The sequence below is a fragment of the Drosophila teissieri genome, chromosome 3L (genome assembly GCF_016746235.2).
Source record: "Drosophila teissieri strain GT53w chromosome 3L, Prin_Dtei_1.1, whole genome shotgun sequence".
NCBI lineage: Eukaryota > Metazoa > Arthropoda > Insecta > Diptera > Drosophilidae > Drosophila > Drosophila teissieri.
Genome location: NC_053031.1, coordinates 20,580,161 through 20,605,347, shown reverse-complemented (window position 1 = coordinate 20,605,347; position 25,187 = coordinate 20,580,161). Strand labels below are relative to the sequence as shown.

Below are 25,187 nucleotides of genomic sequence, written 5' to 3'. Positions count from 1 at the left end.
AATAACAGATGAAAATTTCACTTTTCTTGTGCATGTTGTGCACCTATTGCACAATATGTTTATGGATTTCCGAATTTTCTTTTTCTTTTCTCTTTTGGAAGAACAAACTTGACAGTCTAGAAAATCTTGTCAAAATATTTTGTGAAATAAGCACGAAAGTATTATATATGCACATATGTACATATGCTGCTCTTTCTGGTTTTCCTTGCTTCTAGAGTAATTTAAAATATTAAAAAGGAATTATATAATAATAAACTCTTTATGTTACTTTTACCAGCCTTGCTTGGGATACGATATCATCAAGAGTGAAGTGCTCACTGCCCACAATGACCACCGTAGGACTTGGACAGTTCCAGAGTTCATCGAATCGGAGGAACTCTCCCAGGAGGCTCGCGAGTATGCAAAAGTATGATTGACTTGTACACTATTTAGTTTCATATATAACTGAAAAATCATTATACACAGCATCTGAGTACCTTGAATATACCAGATCAAATATTATACGAGCAAGCTAAGAAACAAAATATTCGTGTGGATCACCTGGCTTATCCCGTGTCGGATTCGGAGTATGAAATGTTTTCGGAAAACATCTGCGAATTTCAAAAAAATGTGTGTGTTTATTATTGGGCCACTGAAGGAGCAGTTTCCTATGGCATAGCAAAGGAGCGTAGAACCAAAGTTGAACAATCATTGGCTGATAAATTCTCGGCCATCACGTGGAAAACAACGACAGAAATCGGTGTTGGATGGGCACCGAAAGATCGATCGTGAGTAAGAGTAAAGTGTGAATTTTCCGCTTCCCTGGCAATCAAGACATATGTATATGTACATATTTCAGAAAAAAGAACGGGCGAAAGATATTGGTTGTGAGGTACAGTCCAGCAGGAAACCAGCCCGGAGAGTACGAAAGCAATATAGAAAACACCGAATTCTTGGAATACTTTAACATGCCAGCAAGAGAGGAGCCCGATACAGGGCACAGTCACAATAATTCGGCCACATTAAGTAATAGTGTAGTAGATGTGCAAGTTTATATTTTGTTTTTCGTCCTAGCCATTCCACTTATAAGAGAACTGGCAAAAGTGTGAATCTCATTGGTCCTACTAGAATGGCACTTTAAGTGCACTAGCCATTCCTTCTTATAAGCGGTTGAAAACCTAACCATGTAAAATTCATAATTGAGTACAATTTGTCAGGTTTATCACATTATATGCCAAAATTAGCACTTGGCCTTTGTTTCCACAGTGATTTCCTGTCATAATTTTCATAATTTCACTTGCGATTTCATTAAAATGCTGGCTCTAAAGCATCTATGAACCCTCGAGCTTGAGGCACGAGCGACCTCTGATCCGTGGTCACAGACCGCCACACTCGAGTTCCAAAATGGAACCCACTCTTCGGCGAGAATCAGCCAAGTGTGGCGCCCAACGTGGAATCCAACTCCCATATGGCCCAGGCAGGAAGCTCCGCTCATGCCGACATTTCTGGTAGAAATCTTGAGTAATCTGCTGGGCTGTAACTTATTTCGAGAAACAGTTTTCGCGTGCATTCCAAACGAGACGGTTCGGCTTAAAGAAATCGCGGAGAATTAACCGATGTCCATGCTGAATGAATTGCAAGTGTTGGTGGTTAATTGAATAAAAAAACGCCTTGGGAATAAGCAAAAGTGCTTTCGAAAGTGAAGTAAATTAAATTAAAACAGCCCAAGGGGTTTCAGAAATTATTCCCAAAAAGCTCTGCTATTCTAACTGAATCACAAGTGAAGTGGTTGAATTTGCTTTAGCCCGGGCTAATATCACTGCGGCAAGGAGTGTCTATTGGATTTATTTGCATTGAGTGAGTCCAATAGTGTTTATGTTTAAATTAATATTTATAAAATACATTAATAATTAGAAAAAGAAAAAACCGGAAGGAACTGAAAAAGTTAAAATGCCTCTCACACCTTTAGTTTGTCTGGTACTAAGTATGTAAATATCATTCAAAATCTTAATAGCCCAAACTAAATCCACCATAAATATAGTGTGTTTTTTTTATTTATTTATTATAGTATAGAATGCCAGAAAGCATTCGTCTAGAGTTCGATCCATCAAACTAAATACTTAACCCACATCTCAATTCCAAATCTACATTTCTGCAAGAACCGTTCGATGTAGAACTAAACAGTTACTTAATTAGGGGAGTTCGAGGGGACCGAATAGAAATCAGAGCAGGTGAAATTGTCGCTACAAAGTCTGGGGGAAAATGGTGATGGGGATAGAAGGTGGGGGCGGGGGCGGGGGCGATGCCTTCACTTAGTGTGACTTCAAGCCGTGCAATGCCTGCAATTACACACCGGTACGGGTACAGAGAGATACTGGCAACACTGGAGCGGAGTCAGCAAAAGATGCAGATACTCCGAACAATGATGAAAACGACAATAATTTCAAGGTTCGTTTGATGTAAACGCCGCTGCGCACGCGTAGAAACGGCGCCAGAAGATAGAGCTAAAACCGAAGTTGAATCGGCGGTGAGCGGTTAGCGTTTCACTACAGTCCGATGTTTTGCAGCTGCTTCTCTGGTTTCCTACTGCTTCTGTTTTTTGTTAAGTGATTACAAAATTTTCGTTGAAGAGCCATGTTACGCTTCTTGGCGCAAAGAGTTTCTTTTTTCGGTCCGCGTTGCGCAGTTGCATGTGAGGGTGGTATGAGTATGGCGGTGCCATGGAAAGGTATAATGTCTATAAGTTATGAAGACGCGACGAGTCTTTTGGAGCTATTGCACAAGACAACGTTCGTATAACTTCCTGTCGTACGACCCACCTCACCTGTTTGGGATTTATGAGCCGTTAGAAGCGCATCTTCTACAACGAACAACATTTTTTAGCTATCGAGTTTATGCAATAAAAAGAGAGTTCCTTAACTACCTTATACCCCTTCCTCACAAGTGGGAGTGTGGTGAAGATTAAGATATGCAAAAAAAAAGAAGAAAATACTTTTCAATATGGCTCACTAGCGCAACCTGGTGCCATTTTATTTTGTGGGCCTTAACGTGAGCGTGGCGAAAGAAATTGACAAAACATATGATAACATACAAAAATCAAAACTATTTCGATCGGCTTGTAGGCGCTTAAGTAGGCGCGTCGACTGCTGTATGCCTAATCTATAAGTTATAGCTTTTTAGGTTCCAGAGATCTCGACGTTTATAAAGAATATGCAAATATGCTTTAAAGGATTGTGAAAATTTTCTTCTAGAGGTTCAAGCTTGGAGACAAGTATTCTTTTAAGTATTACTCTTTGAATTGAATTAAGCAATTAATCATTTAAGTAATTGCATGCTGTGTACAAAATGATCATAAACTTATTTAGCTTAATGTAGATAAGTGCGAGTATCACTAATCGTTAATCTAAAATGAACTTTCGATTATACCAGAAGAGCTACGATTTGATTGCCAGTTTAAATTTTCAACAACTGATAATAAGAACAATTATTAATTGGAATTTATTAGAGTATAACACCTGGCGCAAGAATTGTTAATACCTTAAAGAAAAAGTCTAATCTCAACCGATTTAAACCAAATTTCCTTTCTCTTCCCTCTTCCCTTGGAGTTAATAGGAACTTTAAATCAGTTTGAACTTATTAAAACGAACCAATTGCTTTAATCAGAGTGCAAGTTTTCATAATCAAGAAGGTACTTACTAATAAGCAATAAATTTTGGACAAGAGCCAGACAGTGAAGGAGTGATTAGTACCTGACACAAAACATATTCTTGGTGTTGATATCTAATCGACCAAATCCACATTATAAATTCAAATGAATAATTTTTAAACACTTTTTATTGGCACTTGCATCATTGCCCGTCCACTTTACAAGATAAGATTCCTTAAAGCAATGCACTTCATTATTTTCGGGTGTTTTTCCATGGTAGCGTCCTCTAATTGTAGTATTTGAAGGTTAATTTTAGGCAATACCATATCTCATTCTTTGGCTTGTCATTTACTTGGACAATAATCTGAATATATCTAAAAACCTCAAATCAATTTATTTCCGTATCCCGAAAACTATGAGTTGAAAATGTGCATTACGGGTTCTTTTATTGGTCAATTTCTAGCGACCTTCGTAGGAGTTAATGCGTTCGATGATCGGATCGTTGACCAGCTCCTTCATGTTCCTGGCGATGATGAAGTCCAAGTGGTTGAAACTCTCGACGGGCACATGATAGTCCTCCTTCAGGTGCGGGAAGTTCGCCACTAGGGTATTAACATCTTCGGGTCCGCAAAGGGCATCGTTGGTGCTGGAGTACAAGTGGGTGGGTGCGGTGATCTTGCTGAGATCGTAATCCGGAGGCAAGTCCTGGCCGTACAGCTCGTTGTTCTTCTTGGTGCCCCAATCATACTGGCGGAACTTGAGGGACTTCCACAGCTGCAGGTAGTGGATGCCCTGGTTGCTGGAGGATCCAGCCGGATGGGTCTCGATTAGGACACTCATGGAGCTCTGAAAGTTAATTTTAAATGTGCAATTATGATGTTATTCGTTTCCTTGGAATAATTTCAACAATATGCAATTTAGAATGAGAGTTCCAAGACACCGATATCTAATAAAAAGAGGCTTTTATATCGATCCTACTCACCGCATTGGCATTGACGTATCCACCATTAGCAAACATAATGAAGGCGTTGTTGCAGATCGAGTTGGACAGATGGCAACTGTTGTCGACCAATCGGTTAACCAGGTTGTTGTGCGGGATCAATTCGGTGTCCACCAGCAGTTGGTTCCAGATGCCACCGGGTGTGCCCACCAAGGGACCCAGGGCATTGAAAATGAAGGAGGTTCCGTGCTCGAAGAAGGCACATGGAGCCAGCATATGTCCGGACTTTATGAGGGCATTGTACTCCGGTCGCTCGGAGAGCATCACTAGGTACACGGTGGTTCCTTGCGAGTGTCCGCCGTAGTGTATCTGATCGTAGCCAGTATCCGCCAGGATGTAGTCGATCATGGCGGGAATGTCGATGGTACCGATCTCATGCCAGTCGAAGTGCCAGAACTTGTGGCTGTTCAGCGAGATGAGGACGTTGTTCCGCGAGTAGATATTACCACGGGCATTGCCCAGCCAAACATCGTATCCGGCATCCGCGAGAAGGTAGGCCAGGGAGTTATCCGGTCCGGAGCACAGCCAGCAGTCTGAGTTACTGAACAATCCGTGCTGCAGCAGAATGGGAGGTCGCTTCTCGTTCTGGTTCTTCAGCTTGTGGGAGTACGGGATGCGGAACAGGGTCAGCACATAGCCATCTTCGGTGGTCACCTCGTGCGTCTCTGTGGGATATCCGTGTGAACGGATCCTCTCGTCCGACTTGACAATCTCGCTCAGACAATAGTCCGACTTCTCGGCGAGGGCTAGACCCGCCACCAAACTGAACAGTAGCGCGTAGAAGATTGGATTCATTGTGGGCAATCGGGTTTGCTTGCTAACTGGCCGTGGAGCCTACTTTATATAGTCCGTTCTTATCTGCTGGTCGAAACAGGCCCCTGGTTAGCCTCTGATTTATGGGGATACGCTTGTACGAAACACTTAAAAAATTGGTAGTACCTCTTACTTGTCACTAATTGACCTGCAATTTAAAATGTTTATATTTAAAGGGGCAAGAAACTACCATCGACTATCATATACCCCTTACTCAGCCAGTGCGAGTGCGTGATCTTCATCTCTGAATACATTTTTCCTAAAGGAAACACCTAAAACAAAAGTTACAATTTACAACGCTATAATTATTTATTTAATACGCATTGTTTATATTTGAATGCTATTTAGTATTTGATTTTTATTTTCTGGGTGCAGGAATTTCCTGATTACGCAGTCGAGGGGGTCTCGTCTGGAGCTTTGCGGAACCTTATACCACAATCAAAAATAATTTATTTTTAATTCAATCTATTTCACCTGCTTAATGTGATGAATATACGACTAGAAGGTTTTCCCAGAACAGGTGTTCATGTGAGGTTTGTTTTCACTTTTTGTTCTTGGGCTTCTATTTTTAGGTAATATTTATTATGGATTTGATTTGGTGTTTAAATTTTTCGACAAGTTTGTTTAGTTTAAGTAAAGATAAAGCGGTGGTAGGTAATTAAATTAACAAATGGCACACTTTTAATCGCAACAGATACGAGCATGAGCCAAGTTGGCCAAAACAAAGACGCTCCACACACGAAACTTATGGTCTAGCCCTTTGCCATAATGTTACTCATTTTTCTACTACTTGGTATGGGGATATCTTTGATCAAGGCCGAAAGTTGTCCTCCATCACAGGCTATTTTACCCTGCCGCTGTTCGTTAAGAGGCAAGGAAATCCAGATATGGTGAGCGGATACTTTTATATGATCTCGGTACTTTGAAAATGATGAATCTTTTCGTACAGGTGCTCCCACAGCAATCTACCGCAGATCATGGATGGTCTGAAGGCAGTGGAACGAAACATCAAGGGCAGGATCGATGAGTTGGTCCTGGAGAACAACCAATTACCGGCACTGCCAGGACGTTTTTTCGGTAGCCTTCAGATAGTTCGCCTCATGCTGCGCCACAATAGCATCGAAAGAGTGTCCAATGGATGGCTAAATGAGCTTGAGAACGGCCTGGTGGAGATCTTCGTGGTGGAGCCCCAACTGCGGAGCATTCCTGCGGAGAGTCTTAACGGAATGATCAACATGCTGGCCATTACCATTCAGAGCGAAGAACTAAAGCACTTGCCCGACTTCTCCGGACTGCTCAGTTTAACCTATCTCAGTGTCCAAACAGGGGCTCTTTTGGAGTTGCCCTCCCATCTCTTCAGACATCTACCCAAATTGCAGCATATACATATAACAGGCGGGGCAGGCCTGACTCGCTTGGAAGCCGGTCTCTTTGATGGATTGATATCCCTGAAGAACCTGGATCTATCGCACAATGGCCTCAACTGGATTCATTTACGCGCCCTGTCCAGATTACCCAATTTGGTTAGCGTAAAACTATCCTATAACCAAATCAGTGATGTGGGCATGGTGGGTCGCATTGTCAAGGATCTGGAGCATCTGAAGAAACTACGACTGGACAACAACCTCATCACTGTAATCGAGGATGGCTCCTTTGTGGATCTGCCCAATCTTTCAGAGCTTCATCTAAACGATAATAGGATTACTGAACTGCAATACGGAGCTTTTTTGCGCACCCCTCAACTGAAAACCATATATCTGCAGAACAATCTTATCCGGCGAATCCATCCGGAATCCCTGCTTCAGGCCAGTGGAAGTGGCGTGGAGGCGGTTCACATCTACAACAATGAAATTAGTCATGTGGAGGCTTTGAGGGCATTGTTGGATGCCTTGCCTAGGCTTCGCTATCTGGACATGAGTGGTAATCTTTTAAGCGAACTGCCCTATGGGGCTCTTCGTGGTCATGGCACTTTGGAGCAACTGCATCTGAACCATAACCAATTGAGGCTCATTGAAAGGGATGCACTGATGGCCATGCCTGCTTTGAGGGAACTTCGGATGAGAAATAACAGTCTATCCTCGGACTTACCCTTACCATTTTGGAACCTTCCTGGATTAAAAGGGCTCGACCTGGGACAGAACCAATTTGCTAGGGTGGATTCCCAGCTGCTGGCGGGACTTCCGTCATTAAGACGTTTGGATCTGAGCGAGAATGGACTAATCGAATTGGCACCCAATAGTTTTCGTCATAATCCCCTCCTGGAAACGCTCAATATATCCTCAAATGAGCTGACCAAAATCCACTCTTCCACCCTAATCCATTTGGAGAGACTCTTTGAGGTGGATGCTAGTAATAATCAGCTTAAATCTGTGATTGGGGGACTGCCTAGGATCGTGGAGCGTATCTCGCTAAAGGGTAATCAAATTACATCACTCCCAGCAGCTGCAAGCAAGGATTTGCAATTGCCCAACCTTCGAATGCTGGATCTCAGCCAGAATCGAATAGAGCAGCTGCCCAGACATGGCTTTCAAGGGGCATTGGAACTGAGAGTCTTGAGTCTGGCTCAAAATGAGCTGCGTCAGCTGGAGGACACCTCCTTCATAGGAATTCAACGTCTGGAGTTGCTGCATTTGCAAGAAAATCAACTGGGAGAGGCGGATGAGCGGGCTTTACTGCCCCTCGCAGAACTTAGGAATTTGAATCTTCAGTCCAACAAGCTGGAAGCCATCACGGACAATTTCTTTTCGAATAACAGCAGACTGGAGCAACTAGATCTCTCCAGAAATCTCATAAGGAGCATCTCTCCCACGGCTTTCGATACCCAAAGATCTCTGGAGTATCTGGATCTCTCTGGCAATGCCCTCCTGGATATATCAGTGGGTTTGGGGAATCTGAACAACCTGCGAGACATCGATCTGAGCTATAACCAAATATCCCGGATCCAATCCGATGTGATTGGTGGCTGGCGAAATGTTGTGGAAATCCGTTTGTCCAATAATCTCATCGTGGAACTGCAGCATGGCACTTTCAGAAATCTTCCCAGGCTGCAATATCTTGATCTTAGCAGCAATGAGATTCGAAATGTGGAGCCTGGCGCACTCAAAGGACTCGATGACCTGCAGGAATTCGTCCTGGCAGACAATAAGTTGGTGGAGCTAAAGGATCATGTCTTTGAGGAGCTACCAAGCCTACTGGCCTCCCATTTTCAGTACAACAAGTTGCGCTACATTTCTCCGGAAAGCTTTCACAACGCCAATTCGCTGGTCTTCTTGAATCTGTCCAACAATCATTTCAGGAATATGGAAAACATAGGTCTCCGAAGCATGCGGAATCTAGAAGTTTTAGATCTGTCCACCAATGGTGTCAAGTTGGTGTCCACGATGCCGTTAAAGGCGCTGAATTGGTTGGTGGAGCTTAAAATGGATAACAACCAAATATGTCGTATACAGGTGAGGTCTTAAAAAACTATATATTGGATATATTGCTTTTAATTCATTCTTTTTTCTGTACAGGGGTCCCCATTCGAGACAATGCCCCGTTTGCGAGTACTTTCCATGCGGAATAACCAGCTCAGGAGCATCAAAGAACGTACATTCCGGAATGTCCGGGGAAACATTGCAATCTTGGATGTGGATGGTGAGTACTTAAAAGAACAGAAAATTCGTTATTGAATTTATGTTTTCTTACGCAGGAAATCCGATTGATTGCAATTGTGAAATGCAATGGCTTTCGGTTTGGCTGCAGGAGACGAACTTTCCGTATCCGGGACCCAAGTGCCAGGATGGACGCCTCCTTCGGTCGGCTCGCATGGAAAGGAGCCTCTGCCTGGGTGCGGATATCTATGGCAACGAACGTACCGATGGCAATCAGTTGCCACTGCTCAATGAGCATGGGGATGTCTTCCAGAGGGACTTGCCCGACGATTTCAACGATGAGTGTGAGGCGGGTGAAGGAACCAGACTGCCAGGAGATCGACCGCTGGTGGGCGAGAGCGAGTACTTCTACGATCAGTATGTGGACGCCACCGAGGCACCAGATACCACCCACTCCGTGATCAGTACATCGCAGCGACCCAAGCCGAATCCCACGATAAACAGCAATATAGATCTGAATAATACTATACTCCATACGAAGTACTTCAATCGAAAACCCCAGCCAGGATCTGGATCGCCTTTTACATTCTTCGGTTATCCTTTGCCCAGTGTAAGTTTGGGCAGGTTCTTTGGTTTCGGGGATCGAGGACGTAAACAACGAACGGATAGCAATGATGAGATGCCCGCCACCCACCGCATGGCCCACATAAGCCTGCCAAGTGGGCGTGGCAAAACCAGGATGTATCAGCCGAACAGTGCAGAGTTCGAGAAATACCTCAATGATCAACAGAAGCAGGAGAAGCAAAACATAGCCAGGAATCGTTATGTGGACACAGATTCCACCACTTCATCCATGGAGGATGCTTTGAGTAATGAGAGTGGGAGTGCTGCCACCACAGTGGGTGTCTTTCGCACCACCTTTCGTGAGCCATCGAGCATCGAGCGAGGTGGCTTTCGGCCCATCGTACCAGCCCATGTCGGTGGTTTTATGCCTGTCCATGATCCTCAACAGCGGCGTGGTTTAGTAGAAGTGGTGAATATTACGGGAAAACCTTTCGAAATGAACCAAGGCAAAGGTCAGAGAAAGTTTATCCCTATATCTGCTCAGGAGCGGCTTAAGCCAACCAAAAGCAGTGCCGAAAGTTCAGAGTCAGCTACTTATGAAGTCACAGAGACCACTCCAGATATAACCACCACAACGCCTTTGATGCACAGGATCACCACTAGTACAACAAAAGCTTCTACAACGAGCACGAGGAGTACTACAACCACTAGTACTACCCAGGTGACTCCTGTGAATGATGCCTCGTCCAGCAGTGAGCTGGATTCTCAGTATGATGACGAAGATCTGGAGGCACAATCTGTGACCATGCAAAGACCTCCTCCTCTGGTGCAAGCAACCACGGCAGAGACTATTCTGTTGATTCCTCCGGCGGAAGAGCATGTGGCGCAGATTAAGAGTCGTTCCTGGGTGACCACAACAACACCTCAGAGTCCGAGTGATATTCAAGTTACTATAGCTCGTCCAACAAGCACAGTGCCACCGTCGCCACCAGCTTCTCCTCCTCTACGAGTTGGAGGGCGGTCCACCATTACCAAGGTGTATACACCGTATCAGCAGCTAGTGGCTCAGCCCACGGCAGAGGAGTATCAGAGAACTACGCCCAGTGGTGATAACGAAAGCGTGGCCAGCGAGCATCAACTCACGTCTGATGCCCAAAAGCGTACCGAACTGGAGCTCCTTCAGGTTGATCGTGTGGACCGCAAGGACGGCATGGATTGGTACTACGAAAGCTTCAAGAAGAAACGAGACTTCAATGGTGGAGCTGCTGTGCGGAAAACAGCTCACAAGGAGGTGTTCTACGACGGAATAGCTGCTTCGTCCAGCTGGAATCGATTGCACAAGGATATTCTCTTTGTCAGCTTGTTATTGTTGTGGAGCGCGTGTTTTTAAAGAGTTTTTAAAGATATTTAATTTAGACAGTTGAAATATTTTATTTTGTACACATAAATAAAGAATTTATTTTATATATAAAAAAGTACTTTCCCTGGTAGAACACCTGAAAAGTCGAAGAGAATACCTCTATTAGTAATCTTAGTAGCAATAATCATAATTCATTTTGTATATTTTCTATTCAGATGGTGATGCATGTTAAAAAGATTTCAACATAGTTTCTCTGAGTTGGGTATGAAGTTGTCATCAAAAAAACCGTTCAAAATAAAAATATATATATATTTTATATTGGCAATACCTTTTTGGTTGTTCCCAACGAATCACTTGTAGATCTTGTGAAAATATCATCAATTTAGATTTGCTGCAAAATATAAGAAATAATATGTTAATAAATGGCCATTATTGCCTTTTAATTTAAATAAATCTTTTGTATTCAGATGGTGATGCATGTTAAAAAGATTTCAACATAGTTTCTCTGAGTTGGGTATGAAGTTGTCATCAAAAATAATAAAAATATATATATATTTTATATTGGCAATACCTTTTTGGTTGTTCCCAACGAATCACTTGTAGATCTTGTGAAAATATCATCAATTTAGATTTGCTGCAAAATATAAGAAATAATATGTTAATAAATTGCCATTATTGCCTTCTAATTTAAATAAATCTTTTATATTCAGATGGTGATGCATGTTAAACAGATTTCAACATAATTTCTCTGCGTTGGGTATGAAGTTGTCATCAATTAAGGAGTAAGTAAAAATTTAATTTGGTGAGAAATTACCTTTTAACTGGTTCAGTCAAGTTTCAGTTTCAAATAGGTATTCCTTGGCCTAGTAAAATGCCTGTAAAGTATTCAAAGTCTGTTTAGTTATACAGATATTATCAAACATAAACTAAATATACTGGCTTTATTCAGATGGTGATGCATGTTAAAAATATTTCAACATTATTTCTCTGATTTGGGTATGAAGTTGTCATCAATTTGGGAACCAAAATATTTTATACTCAAATGCCGCGGAGCAATACATTACCTTTTAGGGGATAAAGGGAATGACTAGTTTCATCCCAAGCTGCTTTCAATGCCTGTAAAAATAAATAAAAAATGTCAGATTTTTAAACTTAAAAGACTTGTTGAGCTACTAAAAACTTAAGCAGATGACAATGTTCGTACACAATGAAATTTTACTTTTAATATCACTAGAAAATTTTGTCTAATGTAGTGTTCGAAGCCATATTGTTTTTGAACGTGTCTTATTTCTAATAATATATTAACTTGAGGACTCCTAATAACAAACGTTAATCAATGTTAAAATTTGAACTTTTACCGCTCTTTCTAAGTCTGGCTATGGAAATATGCTTTAGTTTTTGAGCAACTTTTAGCAACGTTTAGTGTTTAACTCTTTATGATCGGGCCATTTCTTCGTGTATGTGGCCATATTATATAGTAGTAGTAGTTGTGCGTTTTGTCATTGCGTGGACTGTATTCCACACTATTTCACAAAAATAAGAATTATGCCTTATTTTACTTGACATTAAGCAAAGACCAAAATGATAAATGACCAATATTTATCTATTTATATTTATCTTATCTTATACCACATATCTTAACTATGTATTATAAAACATTATTTAGGCATTGGTTATGTTAAGAGTCATATTGAGTTTTTAAATAACATGAAACAATAGTATTTGTTGTAAACTTACCTTAGAATATTTCTAAGTGTCTCCAGGTGTCTCACATAGCACCACGTGGATATGGTGTTCTATTCAAATTGCCATGTTAGTCCTTTATGTGTATCATTTTATTATGTTGATCAGAGTATACATTTTTACAAGATACAAGCCCGTATACTGAGCATTGCATACATTAAATATTAGAGTAATTGGTTCCATTTTATTTTAGTTTTAATAATTTAATGCGCGCCGACGACCTTAACCAAAGGAAATTCGGATAGAAAGAAGGCAGATGGTTGCCGGATATTCACTTATGTAGTTGCCCATGCTATAGGGCTGCCAGACTTTTTTATTGTGTGACTCGATTTTTGAGTATCAGTTAAATTAAGAAAAATTTTTTTTAAATATATGTGTACATAAAAACTTTTTTCGTGTCAATAAAAATTTAAAAAAAATATGATATTAATTAAAATATAGTATGTTATAATAACATTCACTTATATTTTATTTTAATACGCAATAATTACTAAATTAATAACTCTTCTTTCAATCTAGTTAAACTGGTTGTGAAACTGAACTTGAAGTAAAACAAAAGACCTTCAACTGCACAAATACTTTCTATTTAAAGGATATTTCAGTGTGTGTACCATATCGGCTTACAAGCGATACCATCGAGACAGGACGTCCATCTCCAGAGCGCGCTGCCACCTTGAGCAAATTGGCGCAATTTAAACAAAAATAAGGAAAAAATTACTGTTGCTGTCGCGGGAGGGACGCTAAGAGGCAAACCCCAAAAAATCCAAGTGTCAGGAAGATCTACCATTCGCCCACGTCGAGATTGTTGAGTCTTCTGCGAAGATATAGCGAAGCATCCAAGTGGGTACGTCAGGTGCAAGGCGGCGTGAAAACGTTTATACAATCCTGATGCGTATGCGATTTGTGTTTTTCAACAGTCCGCATCGCAATTTGGAATCGGTATGACGACCCCGCTGCAGACACGTATGGCGCTGGCCGAGATTCCCGACCGCCTGGAGGCGCTGCGTATGGCCAACACACCGACGAACAGCAATCGCCGGACTCCGGATGAGCCGACTCCGGCGGCCATAATAAACACACCGAATGCTAACGGAGGATTAGGACTGCGGGTGGACAACGATGTGAACGTAGTGCAGACGCAGGACTTTGTCTTCTCGCCACTGCCCTCGCCAGATGAGCTGGTCATTCGGCAGCGTGGTCGCCGGCGCTTTACCACAACGTTTTCGCCGGATAAGGTCAACGGAGGTGGTGGCGCAGGAGGAGGTGCCAACGGTGGTTCCTCAATGCGTAGTCCTTTCCAGCGCACGCCCACAAAGAACCTGCAACTAACAAGCGGCATGATCCTGCGCAGCTCCCCTCGCAAACGTCTGACCATGGGCAGCACTCCGCCAGAGCCCACACCGATGGATACTTACTCGCCCATCAAGATGGCCACCACCAAGCAACTTTGGCCGGGAACACCAATAGTAAAGAAGCTGAAAATGGACGATAGACCTGTGGGACAGACGAACACAGATGCGACTCTACCATCCCTATTACAGGGTCTGTCCCAGGAACAACTAATTGATTTAATCATGAATAACATCAAAAGTGCAAGTGATGAGGGAGAGATACGAACGCAACTACCCACGCCAGACATAAGGTAAGTTCACTTTACAACCATATAAAGTGAGGTAAAATAGCTATGTATGTCCGTCCGTTTCTAGGCAAACTAGTCTCTCAGTTTTTTGCGTGAGACTCCCACAAGTTTGTTGATAAAAAATTTACCTTCGGAGTTTTTGATCACAAAGTGTTCTAACTCGGAATAGACCCGATTCGGGTTTAATTTGATACAAATTTGATATTGCTGCCACATAAACGATCGGAAAATGAATTAAAAATAATATAAAAGATTGTTTCGGTGTGATTATAAAGTGTTTTAAATTTGGTATACACCAGTTTTTTGATAACAATTTTGATTTTAGCGTCCCTAGAAACAATCAAAACAAATAATTGAAATTAAAGGAATACACTAGTTTTTGATCATAAAGAGTTCTTAATAGGTATACATCAGATTTTTATTTTAATTTATAAATACTGTAAGGTTTATAAGATTCGGCTTGCCGAAGCTACGTAATTTTTGTTGATACTGCAATGTATTCTACTTTTAAAACAAGAGAGAACGCTATAGTCGAGTTCCCCGACTATCTGATACCCGTTACTCAGCTATTCGAAGTGCGAAGGAGAGCCTTCAGCACATACAGTTTTTGGCGGTTTTGTGGGCGTTAGAGTTTTTTGGCAAATCGATAGAAATTTACAAGACTAATACAAAAATGAAAAAATATCAAAACATTTTTCAAAAGTGTGGGCGTGGCAGCTTTGGGCGGTTTGTGGGCGTTAGAGAGGGCGTGGCAAAAAGTTTTTTAGCAAATCGTTAGAAATTTAGAAGACTAATACAAAAATGAAAAAATATCGAATTATTTTTCAAAAGTGTGGACGTGGCAGTTTTTGGCGGTACATACATAATTGTTCGTTTGTGTCATGTTTTCAGCGCTTTGGAGCAGGAGCTGCACCATGCTAAGCGGCTCATCTTCAAGTCCCTTCCCACCTCCCGGTTGTGCAAGAAAACGGATGCGGCGGCCTACTCCAAGGCGTCGATGCATCTTAACGAATTTAAGCGGGTGCTGCAATCGCAGGCCAAACGTCTGCACGACTCCACTCACTGGGACGCCCTGGTGGACTACGTATCCATGGCCTGGCAGTGCGTGGTTAGTACGCCAAACTGGGAGAGCCATGCCCACAATGCTGTTCGCCGGCAATGCTTTAAGCTGTTGGCGTGCTCTTGCTATGCAGCCATTAAGCACGGAGGAATGCGCTTAGGGCAGCTGCGACTGGAAACACTGGAACGGAATTTGCGCGAATGGTCCAAGGACTATGAGGACGTTCTGTCCTGTGTAAACGCCTTGCAGCGTACGCTTAACAGCCGTAGCAGCTTATAAACACTGTGGAGACTATAGACTTTTAAGGCCGACTTGCTGAACTCGAGGTTTAGTGGACCGAATTTAGTGTTTAAGGCGAAAATTTAACCAGTAAGCGAACGATATTTGGCGCAGCACGTGTTATAAACTATTTTTATTTTGTTCCTCGATATGTTGTCCTTTTTAAAATGCATGCAAGGAGTTACTTCATTATTTAGTGATCTAAGCCCACACGCTAACTAAAGTCTGTTAGCTTTATAAACGTGTATTTATTAACGCTTAAATATATGCTTAGCAAGTAAGTTTGATTACCATTGGACATTTGTTGAACTAAGTACACTTATTTGAATGTTTTTACGACTAGATCCTACTGCTCTATGACTATGTTGTACAGCTTTCACATGATGACTTCGCCTCGATTTCTTAGCTTTGACAAAATATTCGCCTCCTACTTCTGCAGCTGAGTATACTGAATGCAGAAAGCAGGTTTAATATTAGCAGTACTAGTACATTTGGCACGTGCTGGCTACGGGAGCTGCCCGAAATGTGTCGCCCTGGAAAAAGAAGAAGAAAAGGGCAGATTAAATGATGTTCCCTTGGCTGAGTAATGCTATGCAATATTAATGGGCAGATGTAATTTTTTCCCTGGAAAATGGTTTCTATTTGTTAATCCCGCTTTTCACTTATTTATTTATGAGCGAGCTTACAGTTTTGCCAAAGTGTTATGTTTATTATGAGAATCTGCTCTAAAATTTCTTGGAACCACTCACAACGATAATATACAACCAAGGCTAATTGCCCTTTCAAATTTATAGCTTGCCATATATCGATGTTGTATTATATGATTTAGAACGCTCCTTTGACGCCCAACAGAAAATTTGGTGTGAGCGATTTCAATTAGCATTATAAACTAAATATAATTAGCATGGTTCGATTTTCTGCCAGCGGATGATATTGACAAGGTTTCCCTGCTATTGTTGCTGTTATTTCTGGCTTGTGTATATTTATCGAAGGCGCCGTGTGGAAACAGAATAATCGCAGAAGTATGTTTACGTTATTAAATTAGCATTGCTTTGTTAATCCCTTCTCATGTGTGAGTGGCATGGGCATTTAGCACTCATACTGTGCTTCCAGATGCGATGATCCCACGAGTTTGCATTTTTTTGTAGAACTGGTACTTACACTTCTTGATCCAGATCTCAGCACAGCAGCATTCCTTCACCTGCACGAACGTGAAGCAGGATTCCACGGAGGACGTGTGTACCTTCTGATCTGCGAAGCACACGTGAGGCACATAGGGCAGGCCCTCTGGAAATGAAAGTGAATTTATAATGTAAACGAAATCAGTAAAAAGAGCTTGATTTTTAAAATAATTTCGTTTAACCACACGAACTCAACCCACAAAATATTAGTATTAGTCAAAAATGAATTTGGTGGAAAAATCAGCAAAATTTTTTAAGTACATATTCAATGTGTTGCCCCTATTTTGAAATCAAGTGCCTACATTTTTATAATAGAAACCACTTAATTTAAATATGCAATTTATGGAACTTTGGCGCTTTGAGTAGAAACGGAAATCAATAAAATAGAATATGTTTATTAGGAGCTGCGCACAAAAAGGCCACAATAATGTTCAAGAAATATAAACTGTGCCGAGTGACTAAATATGAGCGGCATTGTTTTTCGATCGGATCAGAGCACCGGCCTGTATTATTTTCGTTTGGCCTGTTTATAGATGCTGCTCAGTTGTTTATAAAACTCAACGTCTTGAATTTTATGAAGTTCCATGTCTACATTTTCAGGAACATGGAATAGAAAAGCCCACACAGAGAATAGCTAGTTGTTGTTGATGGTGCGTGTCACAGATATTTATGCAATTATAAAATTATTAGTTAATGTAAACAGACACGGACAGCGTGTAATATGTTGGGTCAATTCAGTGAGTGCCCTGGCAATTGTTAATAATCTTTAGCGACGACTGACAAGCCGAGGACGATGGGGCAACAATTCAAATCGACAGATTGTTCATAGAGAAAACGTAGAGTGAGATTGATTATACGTAAATATTGGGTGAAGACAAAAAGCGGTTATCAAGGAAAATCGAAGCGATTAATTTCAAAGCTGCTTTGGTTTACATTTCACCTGTCAACAATTTCATATTTCATTTAATTCCCAACGGATTTAATTGGAATGGGCTGCGGAGGGCAATATCAAAAATAACACCGAAATAGGCTTCAAATTTATTCGCACTGGTCACTATAAGCGGCACCTGAAAATGGCCATCGGGAGATATTGGTATAGCCGCCCACCCAGTCGCCAGATCAGGTATTTCCATTGTTATTTCAGGCACGTTCCTTATCAACTGGATTTGTTGCCGGTAGTGGGAATGGTGGTGCCTATGGCATACTAAAAAACATCTGTTACACCAGTGTCCAGATACTTGGAAACAGTCAGAATATTTGTGATTTGCAATCTTCAGGATTTGCACTCTGCTAAAAGATTCGAGGTCAACCGACTTTAGGCCTGATGTGACAATATGTTATTTGACATACCAAGTTAAGCTCAAAACAAACAGATAGGGTATATCATTACTTATCTTGTCCCAATATAAACACCAGGTATTTAATTGAACCAATTCAAGATAACGTTTCCAAGAACTCAATCGCCTTTAATCGCTAAATATTTAAACAACTGCATTTACGGCTTAAACGACTTTAATGGGACAACAAGAAACCTTAATGCACGAAATCCAAGTAAAGTAAAAATTAAAAAATTAAATGCAATGAGTGGCCCACACAAAACAGTTTTGATTGGAAGGCGGGTGCATTCGAAAAGGAAAACTACAGGGGCATGGAAAACTGCGCGCCTTGAGGAAAATCATTCAACTGTGTACAACGCAAGCGCCGAACCCAGAAAATTCCCCACCAAGGCAGAATGCACATCGACAAGTCGAAAATTTGAACAAACAAAAAAAGCAACTGAAAGAATTATAAACTGACACTTGGACATGAGGAATGCCACAGTAATCGCAGTACAGTGGATGTCACTCAGTGAATAATTAGTTATTACTGTATTTCTTTGATTTTAAGAACGAATTAACGAATTTTTCGTAAAAAAGATCAAAGATCTTTTTATATTTTTACTTTTTTAGGTACTTCTTGGTGGTTTAATTTAAAATAAATCGAAATCTTGCTAAATATCGATTTTAAATATGGAGCGAAGGCGCCAAAACCTCTCGTTCTTCCCAGGCAGGCTTCACTGTAGAGGTTGCAAGTCGAGCCAATGAAGCGTGTCGCAGCATTAGAGTGCGGTTCGATCAGTGGACCACACTTAACAACTTCCGTGCCGCATCACGTGCCGTGTGGAAGAGGGCAGCCCGTAGAAAAAGTATCTGCCACCTTTACGATCCGTGGGATATTCATGTGGGTTTTACTTGGGTGGCTATGCCAACTGTTGCGTCATCGGAGTTCTTGGTTGTATGCCCAGTATATTGCGTGAGTACGGCTTGTTAAGGGCCAAAATTAGCTAATTGGGCTCTTTAGAGAGTTTGGCTCTGCCACTGCGTTGCAAGTGGGTTAGTGGCACGTCTCCATCTCGTGTGTTTACAGTGGGAGCCTGCTGCTGGAGATACTTTTTGTTTATTATTACTTGACGCCATCTGCGGAGACTCATGCGCAAGTCATAAATATGAAGCCAGGTAATAAGTATCAAAATCTAAGAGCTTACACAATGTTTTCAGAAATTTACTTTACCTACCCAACATTAAATTAACTGACTTTTGTCTTTGTATTTGAAGGCAAATCCGAAACTATTGATTAAATGATACCTCGAGGGAATGATATCTTACCTTCTCTATGTTGCAGCTCGCACCAGCAATGGTCGTTGATAAACTACAAAGAAAATATTGTACAATTCACTGGTTTGTCATTCAGTTATAAAGCCTTGTGCAGATCGGATTGCAAGTTGCAGTACTAACTGAACTCTGCGATTCCAAGAAGCCCAATGATCATAGCTGAGCCATATTTACCTGACCTCCTAGGCAATACTTTGGTGTATTCGGTGGGCACTTGATTGAACTGCAGGCATTGTTCTGACCTTTTGCTATAAAGACAGAAAAATGATTCAATCCCAGTAAGACAAAGAAATTCAGTTAAGTCAAGCAGCTTGTACTTCGCTATACATTCCATTTTCTGAGCAAGTTTAAACAAAATGAGAAATGCTCATAAATATCTACGATTTCAGTTTTTACTACATTCTTTAAGGAAAATGAGGTCAATGCAAACTTCCTGTTTTGTTAAAGGGTCCATAAATTGTAATATTCTTCATGAATAATACTTAATAATATGCTAGTTATACGAATTTATCCTTTTTTTATGTCTCATAATTCCCAAATATTAACGCAAAGCTACTTACACCCATTAAATTTCTGAATGGACTCCAGGGCCGCTTGCTGGGTCACCTGGTGGTCGAAGGTGTACTCCTCGTAGCTGTCGCTGTAGGGAGGAACTCGTGGTCGCAGGTCCTCCTTGTCGCACATGATGCAGGAGGATTGTGGAGCACCGAGGGCAGATCCGAGGCAGATAGTCACCGCAATTCCAATGGACAGGAATGATGGGACGGCCGCGGGCTGATAGCGCCGACTGACCTTTGGGATTAAGCTCTTATCGGGGGATCTTTCCGCCGGTTGCTGTAATCTCTCGAGGCACTGTCGATTCTCTGCGTCCAGTTCGAGGCACTTTAAAGGGATCCACATCGTGCTTGGTCGTCCGAATTTGATGATTTAAATATTCAGCATTATCACATTAATTAGCTAGGTTTTATTGGCGTTTTTTTTCGTTGCGGTCGCAGCAATCGGATACAATCTGTAAGTCGCACGGATGCCGAGATTGAGATTTAGAGAGATCGGGCAAGACTATATAGTATGTTCAAAATGCGGTCGTGATCTGAATATAGATTCCAATCGCATATGTGGCTCTGATTCTGTGCGCTTTCCACACGAACAACTTTTGTCTAATTCACTTTACAGATGATTGGTTTGATGGCATTTCTATATTGTTAAGCAATTTTCATCGTTTTCCTTTCGACCGCTGTAATTTGATGTGGCGGGAATCTTGGGGCAGAAGCATAAAAAGCAATTTAAGGTTTATAGTTTATCACTTGGTTTGCACCTTTTCGTACTAAGATGTTAAATGTTAATATTTTTTCTGGGATTTCGTCTAAAAATTTGGTAATTACCAATGAAGGATATTATTGAAGGATAGACGATGTGTAAATTAATATTTCATATTTAAAATTTTAGATTTTCACAATTTTGTAAAGATAGTCAGCACATATTAAATAAATTGTAGTTCACTTTTCGCTGTAGAATGACTTTTCCTTAGTTATTTCACTGGTGGACAATCCAACTCAAAATAAACAGTTTCGACACATCCAACAAATTATTGCACAAAATCTCCCCCTTTCATCTCTCTTTGATTTTACGCTGTTTAAGCAATTTATTTGCTTTCAAGTGGTTATTTTTTTTTTTCTGAAGAATGCCTGGTATTTTCGGGACTAATTTATTAAGCAGCTCGCCGACGACTCACTCAACGCATCCCATAAATTAAAGTTACAAATATTACAAATCACACACGCACGTGAGGAGGCGGAGTGCACAGAGCAGTATTTGTCCCACCGCCGCGATGGTTTTCGCATCAAGATCGACGGGCACACGTCCGATTCCCAGCCCATGCAATTTCGTTCTAACAACTCGCACTGAACTTCTCCGCTGCGCAGCGCGTCGCACAGTGGGGCAAACCGGTTGTATCGCAGGCGAAATGTTGAAGAATCAGTTGAAAGCTTATCGACTTGAATAAGAGCAAATGCGGCTGCACTTAAAGGACTCCAGCCAAGTGTGTGTTAAATATCTAGGTCTCTTATGTTTATTGTTTACATCTTCATTGGTTCTATATCTTATGGAAGTGCAAATATTGAATGGGCAGATAAGGCCTTTATAAAATCCTAATTACTATTAGATCGTAAAACACTTTTAGTACCCATTTCTTTCATAAATTCACTTTATCTCTGGCCATCAACAGGCCTTTAATCATATACCCTCAAACGGATTCTCCATTAATAACACGGCTCTTTATAAGCCCCAGTAATTTGTTCAAAATGAAGCGGAACCAATTCCTCTCACCCAACAAAAAGTAAAATAAAACAAATATACACAAACACCAAACATACCTTGGCATACCGAACAAACAATTTCTGACACACTGAAATATTTTTATAATTTATGCGCACCTAAATGCCCCGCAACGATCCCTTTAAAATAGATATATCTGCATCTCTATACCTAGGCAAACATATATGCAGTGTAAATTTCTCGGGTCTTCATAATTTTGTGTTTTAAAAATAATTTGGAAGTTCACACAAACGAGGTGGCTAGGAAGTTTTTATTTGCTTCCTACTCGAATCTTTTGTTTATTTGTACAACTGCAACCTGCTATGTGCCAATGCGCGCCGCCATCCCAAAATCGTAAATCTCACAGGCAAAACCGTCCGATTTCTTGTTTTATAGACCTTACTCTCTAGAACTACCCGGACTATTAAATTCTGCTCATGGGCTCAAAACGCGTGGGCGGTTATTGTATTTTCCCAATGCTTTTCGCTTGATGTGGTTTCAGCTAGCGCGGCACTTAAAGCCATAATTCCGCGGTAAATATCTCTCAACCCTATAAAATATCATTAGACGACGGCACATGGGCTTAAAGAACTAATACCATCCAGCCCCTGGCAAAGGACATTGGGGCAAGCGAAGGGAGCGCAGGGAAAAGCGTGTCAAGGTGAAAGTGATTCATGCTGAGAATACCGGCGTACCTCGACCTCCCCCTGGTAATGCTTTTATGGCTTTAATGGGGCACTTCCCCGCTCTGCAAGTGGCATGCCACACAAAGGGCGCGACCATATGCCCAGGTAATGTATAAAATGACTCTGTCGATGCTTTCCGATTGAGTTTTGGCACGCGAGCCGAATTAAATTCGCAAACTTGCATGCAAATATTGTTTCTAGTGGGTGGGATAAGTGCTAAAGGCTGATGGAGATTTTCCTTATCAGCTCTGTTCAAAAAGTTAAGTCTATAGCCCGTAGACTTATCCATACATTTGCTTATCAAGCCAACAAATTTGTAGAGACATGAGAAGTTCTGAGTTGGTACCCCAAACACTATGCAATACACTTCACTATGGCTTCTGGTCTTACAGAATGCCAGATACAAGATACTTAGTGTTATGTCCTAAAATACTTTATGCCTCCATGTCACCGGACCTACCTTAAGAAACCTTTTATCCTTCTAAAAAAAACCATCTGCTTAGAAACGAACATATGCGAAATCGCACCACCCCAAAAGAAATGGCTGCGCATGCGTTCTTATAGAGTCTCGTAACCCCTGTCCTCTCAGCAAGGAAACACCCTGGTAAAGCAATCCTTTGGGGGGAAAAGGACGAAGCTAAAGAGAGTTATCCTGCAGGAGAGCACGTTTCGAGGAACAAAGGGCTCATTCACTAACAAGAACTCGTTCCCCACAACTTACAGTTTGGGAGGCACTGGTCGAGGCTACAATTTCAGATTCCCAAGTGATTTTAAGGCTTTACCAAATTTATGATCATTTCACACTGCATAATCAATCAACGCAATCGCAAAAATAACATATAAAAACTATTTTTGAACCACTAACTAGCGAATGCTTTCAGAGCATAGTAATTCGTATAATTTATGTTGTAACATTTAAATTTTTTTTCCTCGCTTTGGGCGACTTTTGGTGTCGAAAATTGTCCGTTTTTTTCGGGGCCAACCATTTGGTGTTGTTTTGTAGCATTTTTTCAAACATTAAGATTTTAATCGCTCAACGAGACGCGCACCAATTTGTCAATATTTGAAAAAAGTTGAACATGAATTTTTACAGCACCAGCAAAAAACAAAGTTTGGGGAAAATGGAAAATAACGACCAATGATTTTCGGTTCAGCGACAGTTCAAGTACGTTTGACTTTATTTATTTATTTTTGCGGTTGCCGTTTTATTTATACGAAATTATTCCAATTCATATTAGATAATTTTCGAGTAGTTACACACTTGGGATTTTTATACTGGTTTTTACTGCGACTCCTATTATTTTTGGCTTGTTGTTTGGGCAGCGCAGTAAACGCGACTGAAGGATGAAAAGCGTGACGTAGACCGGCGACAGCTTGCGGCTATGGCAACAAGAACAACCACAATAACAAGGACCATAACACAGCACTGAGAAAAATATGTGCAAGGTTGCACTTAAAATATAATTCACTGGTTTTCGGAAAATGAGTGTCACTGCATTTTAAGCATTTAACCATAAAAGGGCAATATTTATTGACCTCTCTCAATAACTAGTGAGTTTTAAATTATATTGTTTCAAAAATTTCAAAAAAGTAAGGCAAGCCATAAAATGAAATATAAATTTAGAGACACTCCTAATTTCCTTATCTGCATCCGCGTCGAAGTTACTGACGACAACAATAGAGACCCACATCCTTCTGTCTGGCAATAGTCCTTTAGAAAGCAACCCCTGTGAGAAACTTTCCCTGCTGGCAATGCCGTCTAGCCGAAAGAGCGAAGGATACGCTGCTCCTGCTGCAGAAAAGAGAGTGGCAAAGGGTAGCGGGAGAACCCTGGAAACGTAATATCCTTATGGAGCAACAGGCTACCCACATCAAACCCAAAACAAACCCGAGCTGAGCCAGGTACCGTTCCCATTTGGTCAACGACGAAAGTTTGCTCAGCTAATGGCAAATCCGCGGAGACTGCGCGGTTGGGATTTTTATTGGGATAGGTCTGGGGGAGTGCATCGGGATTCTTTGACTAATGGAACACAAGGAGCGCCAGGTGTAAAGTAAAGAAATAGAAAACCTTGCCACTTATGAGGACTGACTTGGGTTGATTTGAAACCAGAAAGTGGTTTTCGTTGTACATTTTCAAAAGGCTCAGTTTATTAGTTTTACTGAATACTGTTAGTTTTGTAATGAATACAATTAATGATTTATTATGAGAATGTTTTTTGATAATACGCTAAGGAATTTAATTTGTTTGTAATACAAGAACGTTTCCAGCCATTTGGTTTTATAGCTATCATCTGGAGCAATTTGGCGACAAGGGCCATTTCCAACTCCTTCCACTTCTCGCAGGTTGACGCCTCTGCAGCGCCCTAATAAGCCAATCATAATAAATGTCAAGCATTGATTTGGCTTCTTGCCAATGACCAATCGACCATTTCGTAGTCCTCCGCCCACTCTTTCCCATCCTCTCCACCCTCATCGGACTGTCAGTTAATCATTAGCAGCTGGGGGAGACTTTGTCTAGGGCTAATCATTAATGCTTAGCTGCCTGAATTGCTCATACGCCATGTGTTCAGGGATCCATAGCAGCCCGCAGAGCGTCCAAAAGTATTAATTTATGGGCTTGTCGCATGTTGCCAAACACCTGACACGAATCGTCAGTCAAAATGATTAAGAGAACCGCCCT

At 41.2% G+C, this 25,187-nt stretch overlaps 5 protein-coding genes, 1 long non-coding RNA gene and 4 other non-coding genes across 14 annotated transcripts; 3 read left to right on the top strand and 7 right to left on the bottom strand.

The window, feature by feature from the left end:
* The first annotated feature begins 85 nt into the window (after positions 1-85).
* LOC122618289 (Golgi-associated plant pathogenesis-related protein 1) lies at positions 86-1,209 on the top strand. Its single transcript, XM_043794625.1, has 4 exons — positions 86-216; positions 278-406; positions 466-767; positions 839-1,209. The coding sequence occupies exons 1-4, from the start codon at positions 184-186 to the stop codon at positions 1,086-1,088; spliced, it is 714 nt and encodes a 237-aa protein (XP_043650560.1). The 5' UTR covers positions 86-183; the 3' UTR covers positions 1,089-1,209.
* On the top strand, positions 634-11,023 carry LOC122618286 (protein artichoke). 3 transcript variants are annotated; one of them, XM_043794621.1, is made up of 6 exons: positions 634-771; positions 839-1,005; positions 6,133-6,328; positions 6,388-8,887; positions 8,951-9,074; positions 9,130-11,023. In XM_043794621.1, exons 3-6 carry the CDS (start codon positions 6,207-6,209, stop codon positions 10,983-10,985), a joined length of 4,602 nt encoding a protein of 1,533 aa, XP_043650556.1. In that variant the 5' UTR covers positions 634-771; positions 839-1,005; positions 6,133-6,206; the 3' UTR covers positions 10,986-11,023. The 3 variants fall into 3 exon arrangements, with proteins under 3 accessions (XP_043650556.1, XP_043650557.1, XP_043650558.1); XM_043794622.1 differs by having other exon boundaries at positions 656-777; XM_043794623.1 differs by lacking the exons at positions 634-771; positions 839-1,005 and adding an exon at positions 1,335-1,836.
* On the bottom strand, positions 3,796-5,430 carry LOC122618288 (lipase 3). The gene is made up of 2 exons (XM_043794624.1): positions 4,608-5,430; positions 3,796-4,471 (listed from the first exon to the last, which is right to left on the bottom strand). The coding sequence occupies exons 1-2, from the start codon at positions 5,418-5,420 to the stop codon at positions 4,085-4,087; spliced, it is 1,200 nt and encodes a 399-aa protein (XP_043650559.1). The 5' UTR covers positions 5,421-5,430; the 3' UTR covers positions 3,796-4,084.
* Positions 11,002-12,952, bottom strand: LOC122618290. Of its 2 annotated transcripts, XR_006326012.1 has the most exons (6): positions 12,693-12,952; positions 12,020-12,071; positions 11,770-11,830; positions 11,527-11,589; positions 11,284-11,346; positions 11,002-11,091 (listed from the first exon to the last, which is right to left on the bottom strand). It is a non-coding gene; the product is annotated as an uncharacterized LOC122618290 (long non-coding RNA). The 2 variants fall into 2 exon arrangements; XR_006326013.1 differs by lacking the exon at positions 11,284-11,346.
* On the bottom strand, positions 11,159-11,240 carry LOC122618672. The gene has a single exon (XR_006326043.1). It is a non-coding gene; the product is annotated as a small nucleolar RNA Me18S-Um1356 (small nucleolar RNA).
* On the bottom strand, positions 11,411-11,497 carry LOC122618670. Its single transcript, XR_006326041.1, has one exon. It is a non-coding gene; the product is annotated as a small nucleolar RNA Me18S-Um1356 (small nucleolar RNA).
* On the bottom strand, positions 11,654-11,739 carry LOC122618671. The gene has a single exon (XR_006326042.1). It is a non-coding gene; the product is annotated as a small nucleolar RNA Me18S-Um1356 (small nucleolar RNA).
* LOC122618669 lies at positions 11,893-11,978 on the bottom strand. The gene has a single exon (XR_006326040.1). It is a non-coding gene; the product is annotated as a small nucleolar RNA Me18S-Um1356 (small nucleolar RNA).
* A 399-nt stretch (positions 12,953-13,351) lies between the features above and the next one.
* On the top strand, positions 13,352-15,974 carry LOC122618284. 2 transcript variants are annotated; one of them, XM_043794619.1, is made up of 3 exons: positions 13,352-13,538; positions 13,616-14,340; positions 15,229-15,974. In XM_043794619.1, exons 2-3 carry the CDS (start codon positions 13,640-13,642, stop codon positions 15,674-15,676), a joined length of 1,149 nt encoding a protein of 382 aa, XP_043650554.1. In that variant the 5' UTR covers positions 13,352-13,538; positions 13,616-13,639; the 3' UTR covers positions 15,677-15,974. The 2 variants fall into 2 exon arrangements, with proteins under 2 accessions (XP_043650554.1, XP_043650553.1); XM_043794618.1 differs by having other exon boundaries at positions 13,352-13,542.
* Positions 15,905-21,412, bottom strand: LOC122618285. The gene is made up of 6 exons (XM_043794620.1): positions 21,292-21,412; positions 20,069-20,517; positions 19,683-19,756; positions 19,503-19,545; positions 16,838-16,963; positions 15,905-16,209 (listed from the first exon to the last, which is right to left on the bottom strand). Exons 2-6 carry the CDS (start codon positions 20,406-20,408, stop codon positions 16,079-16,081), a joined length of 714 nt encoding a protein of 237 aa, XP_043650555.1. The 5' UTR covers positions 20,409-20,517; positions 21,292-21,412; the 3' UTR covers positions 15,905-16,078.
* Between the last annotated feature and the right edge of the window lie 3,775 nt (positions 21,413-25,187).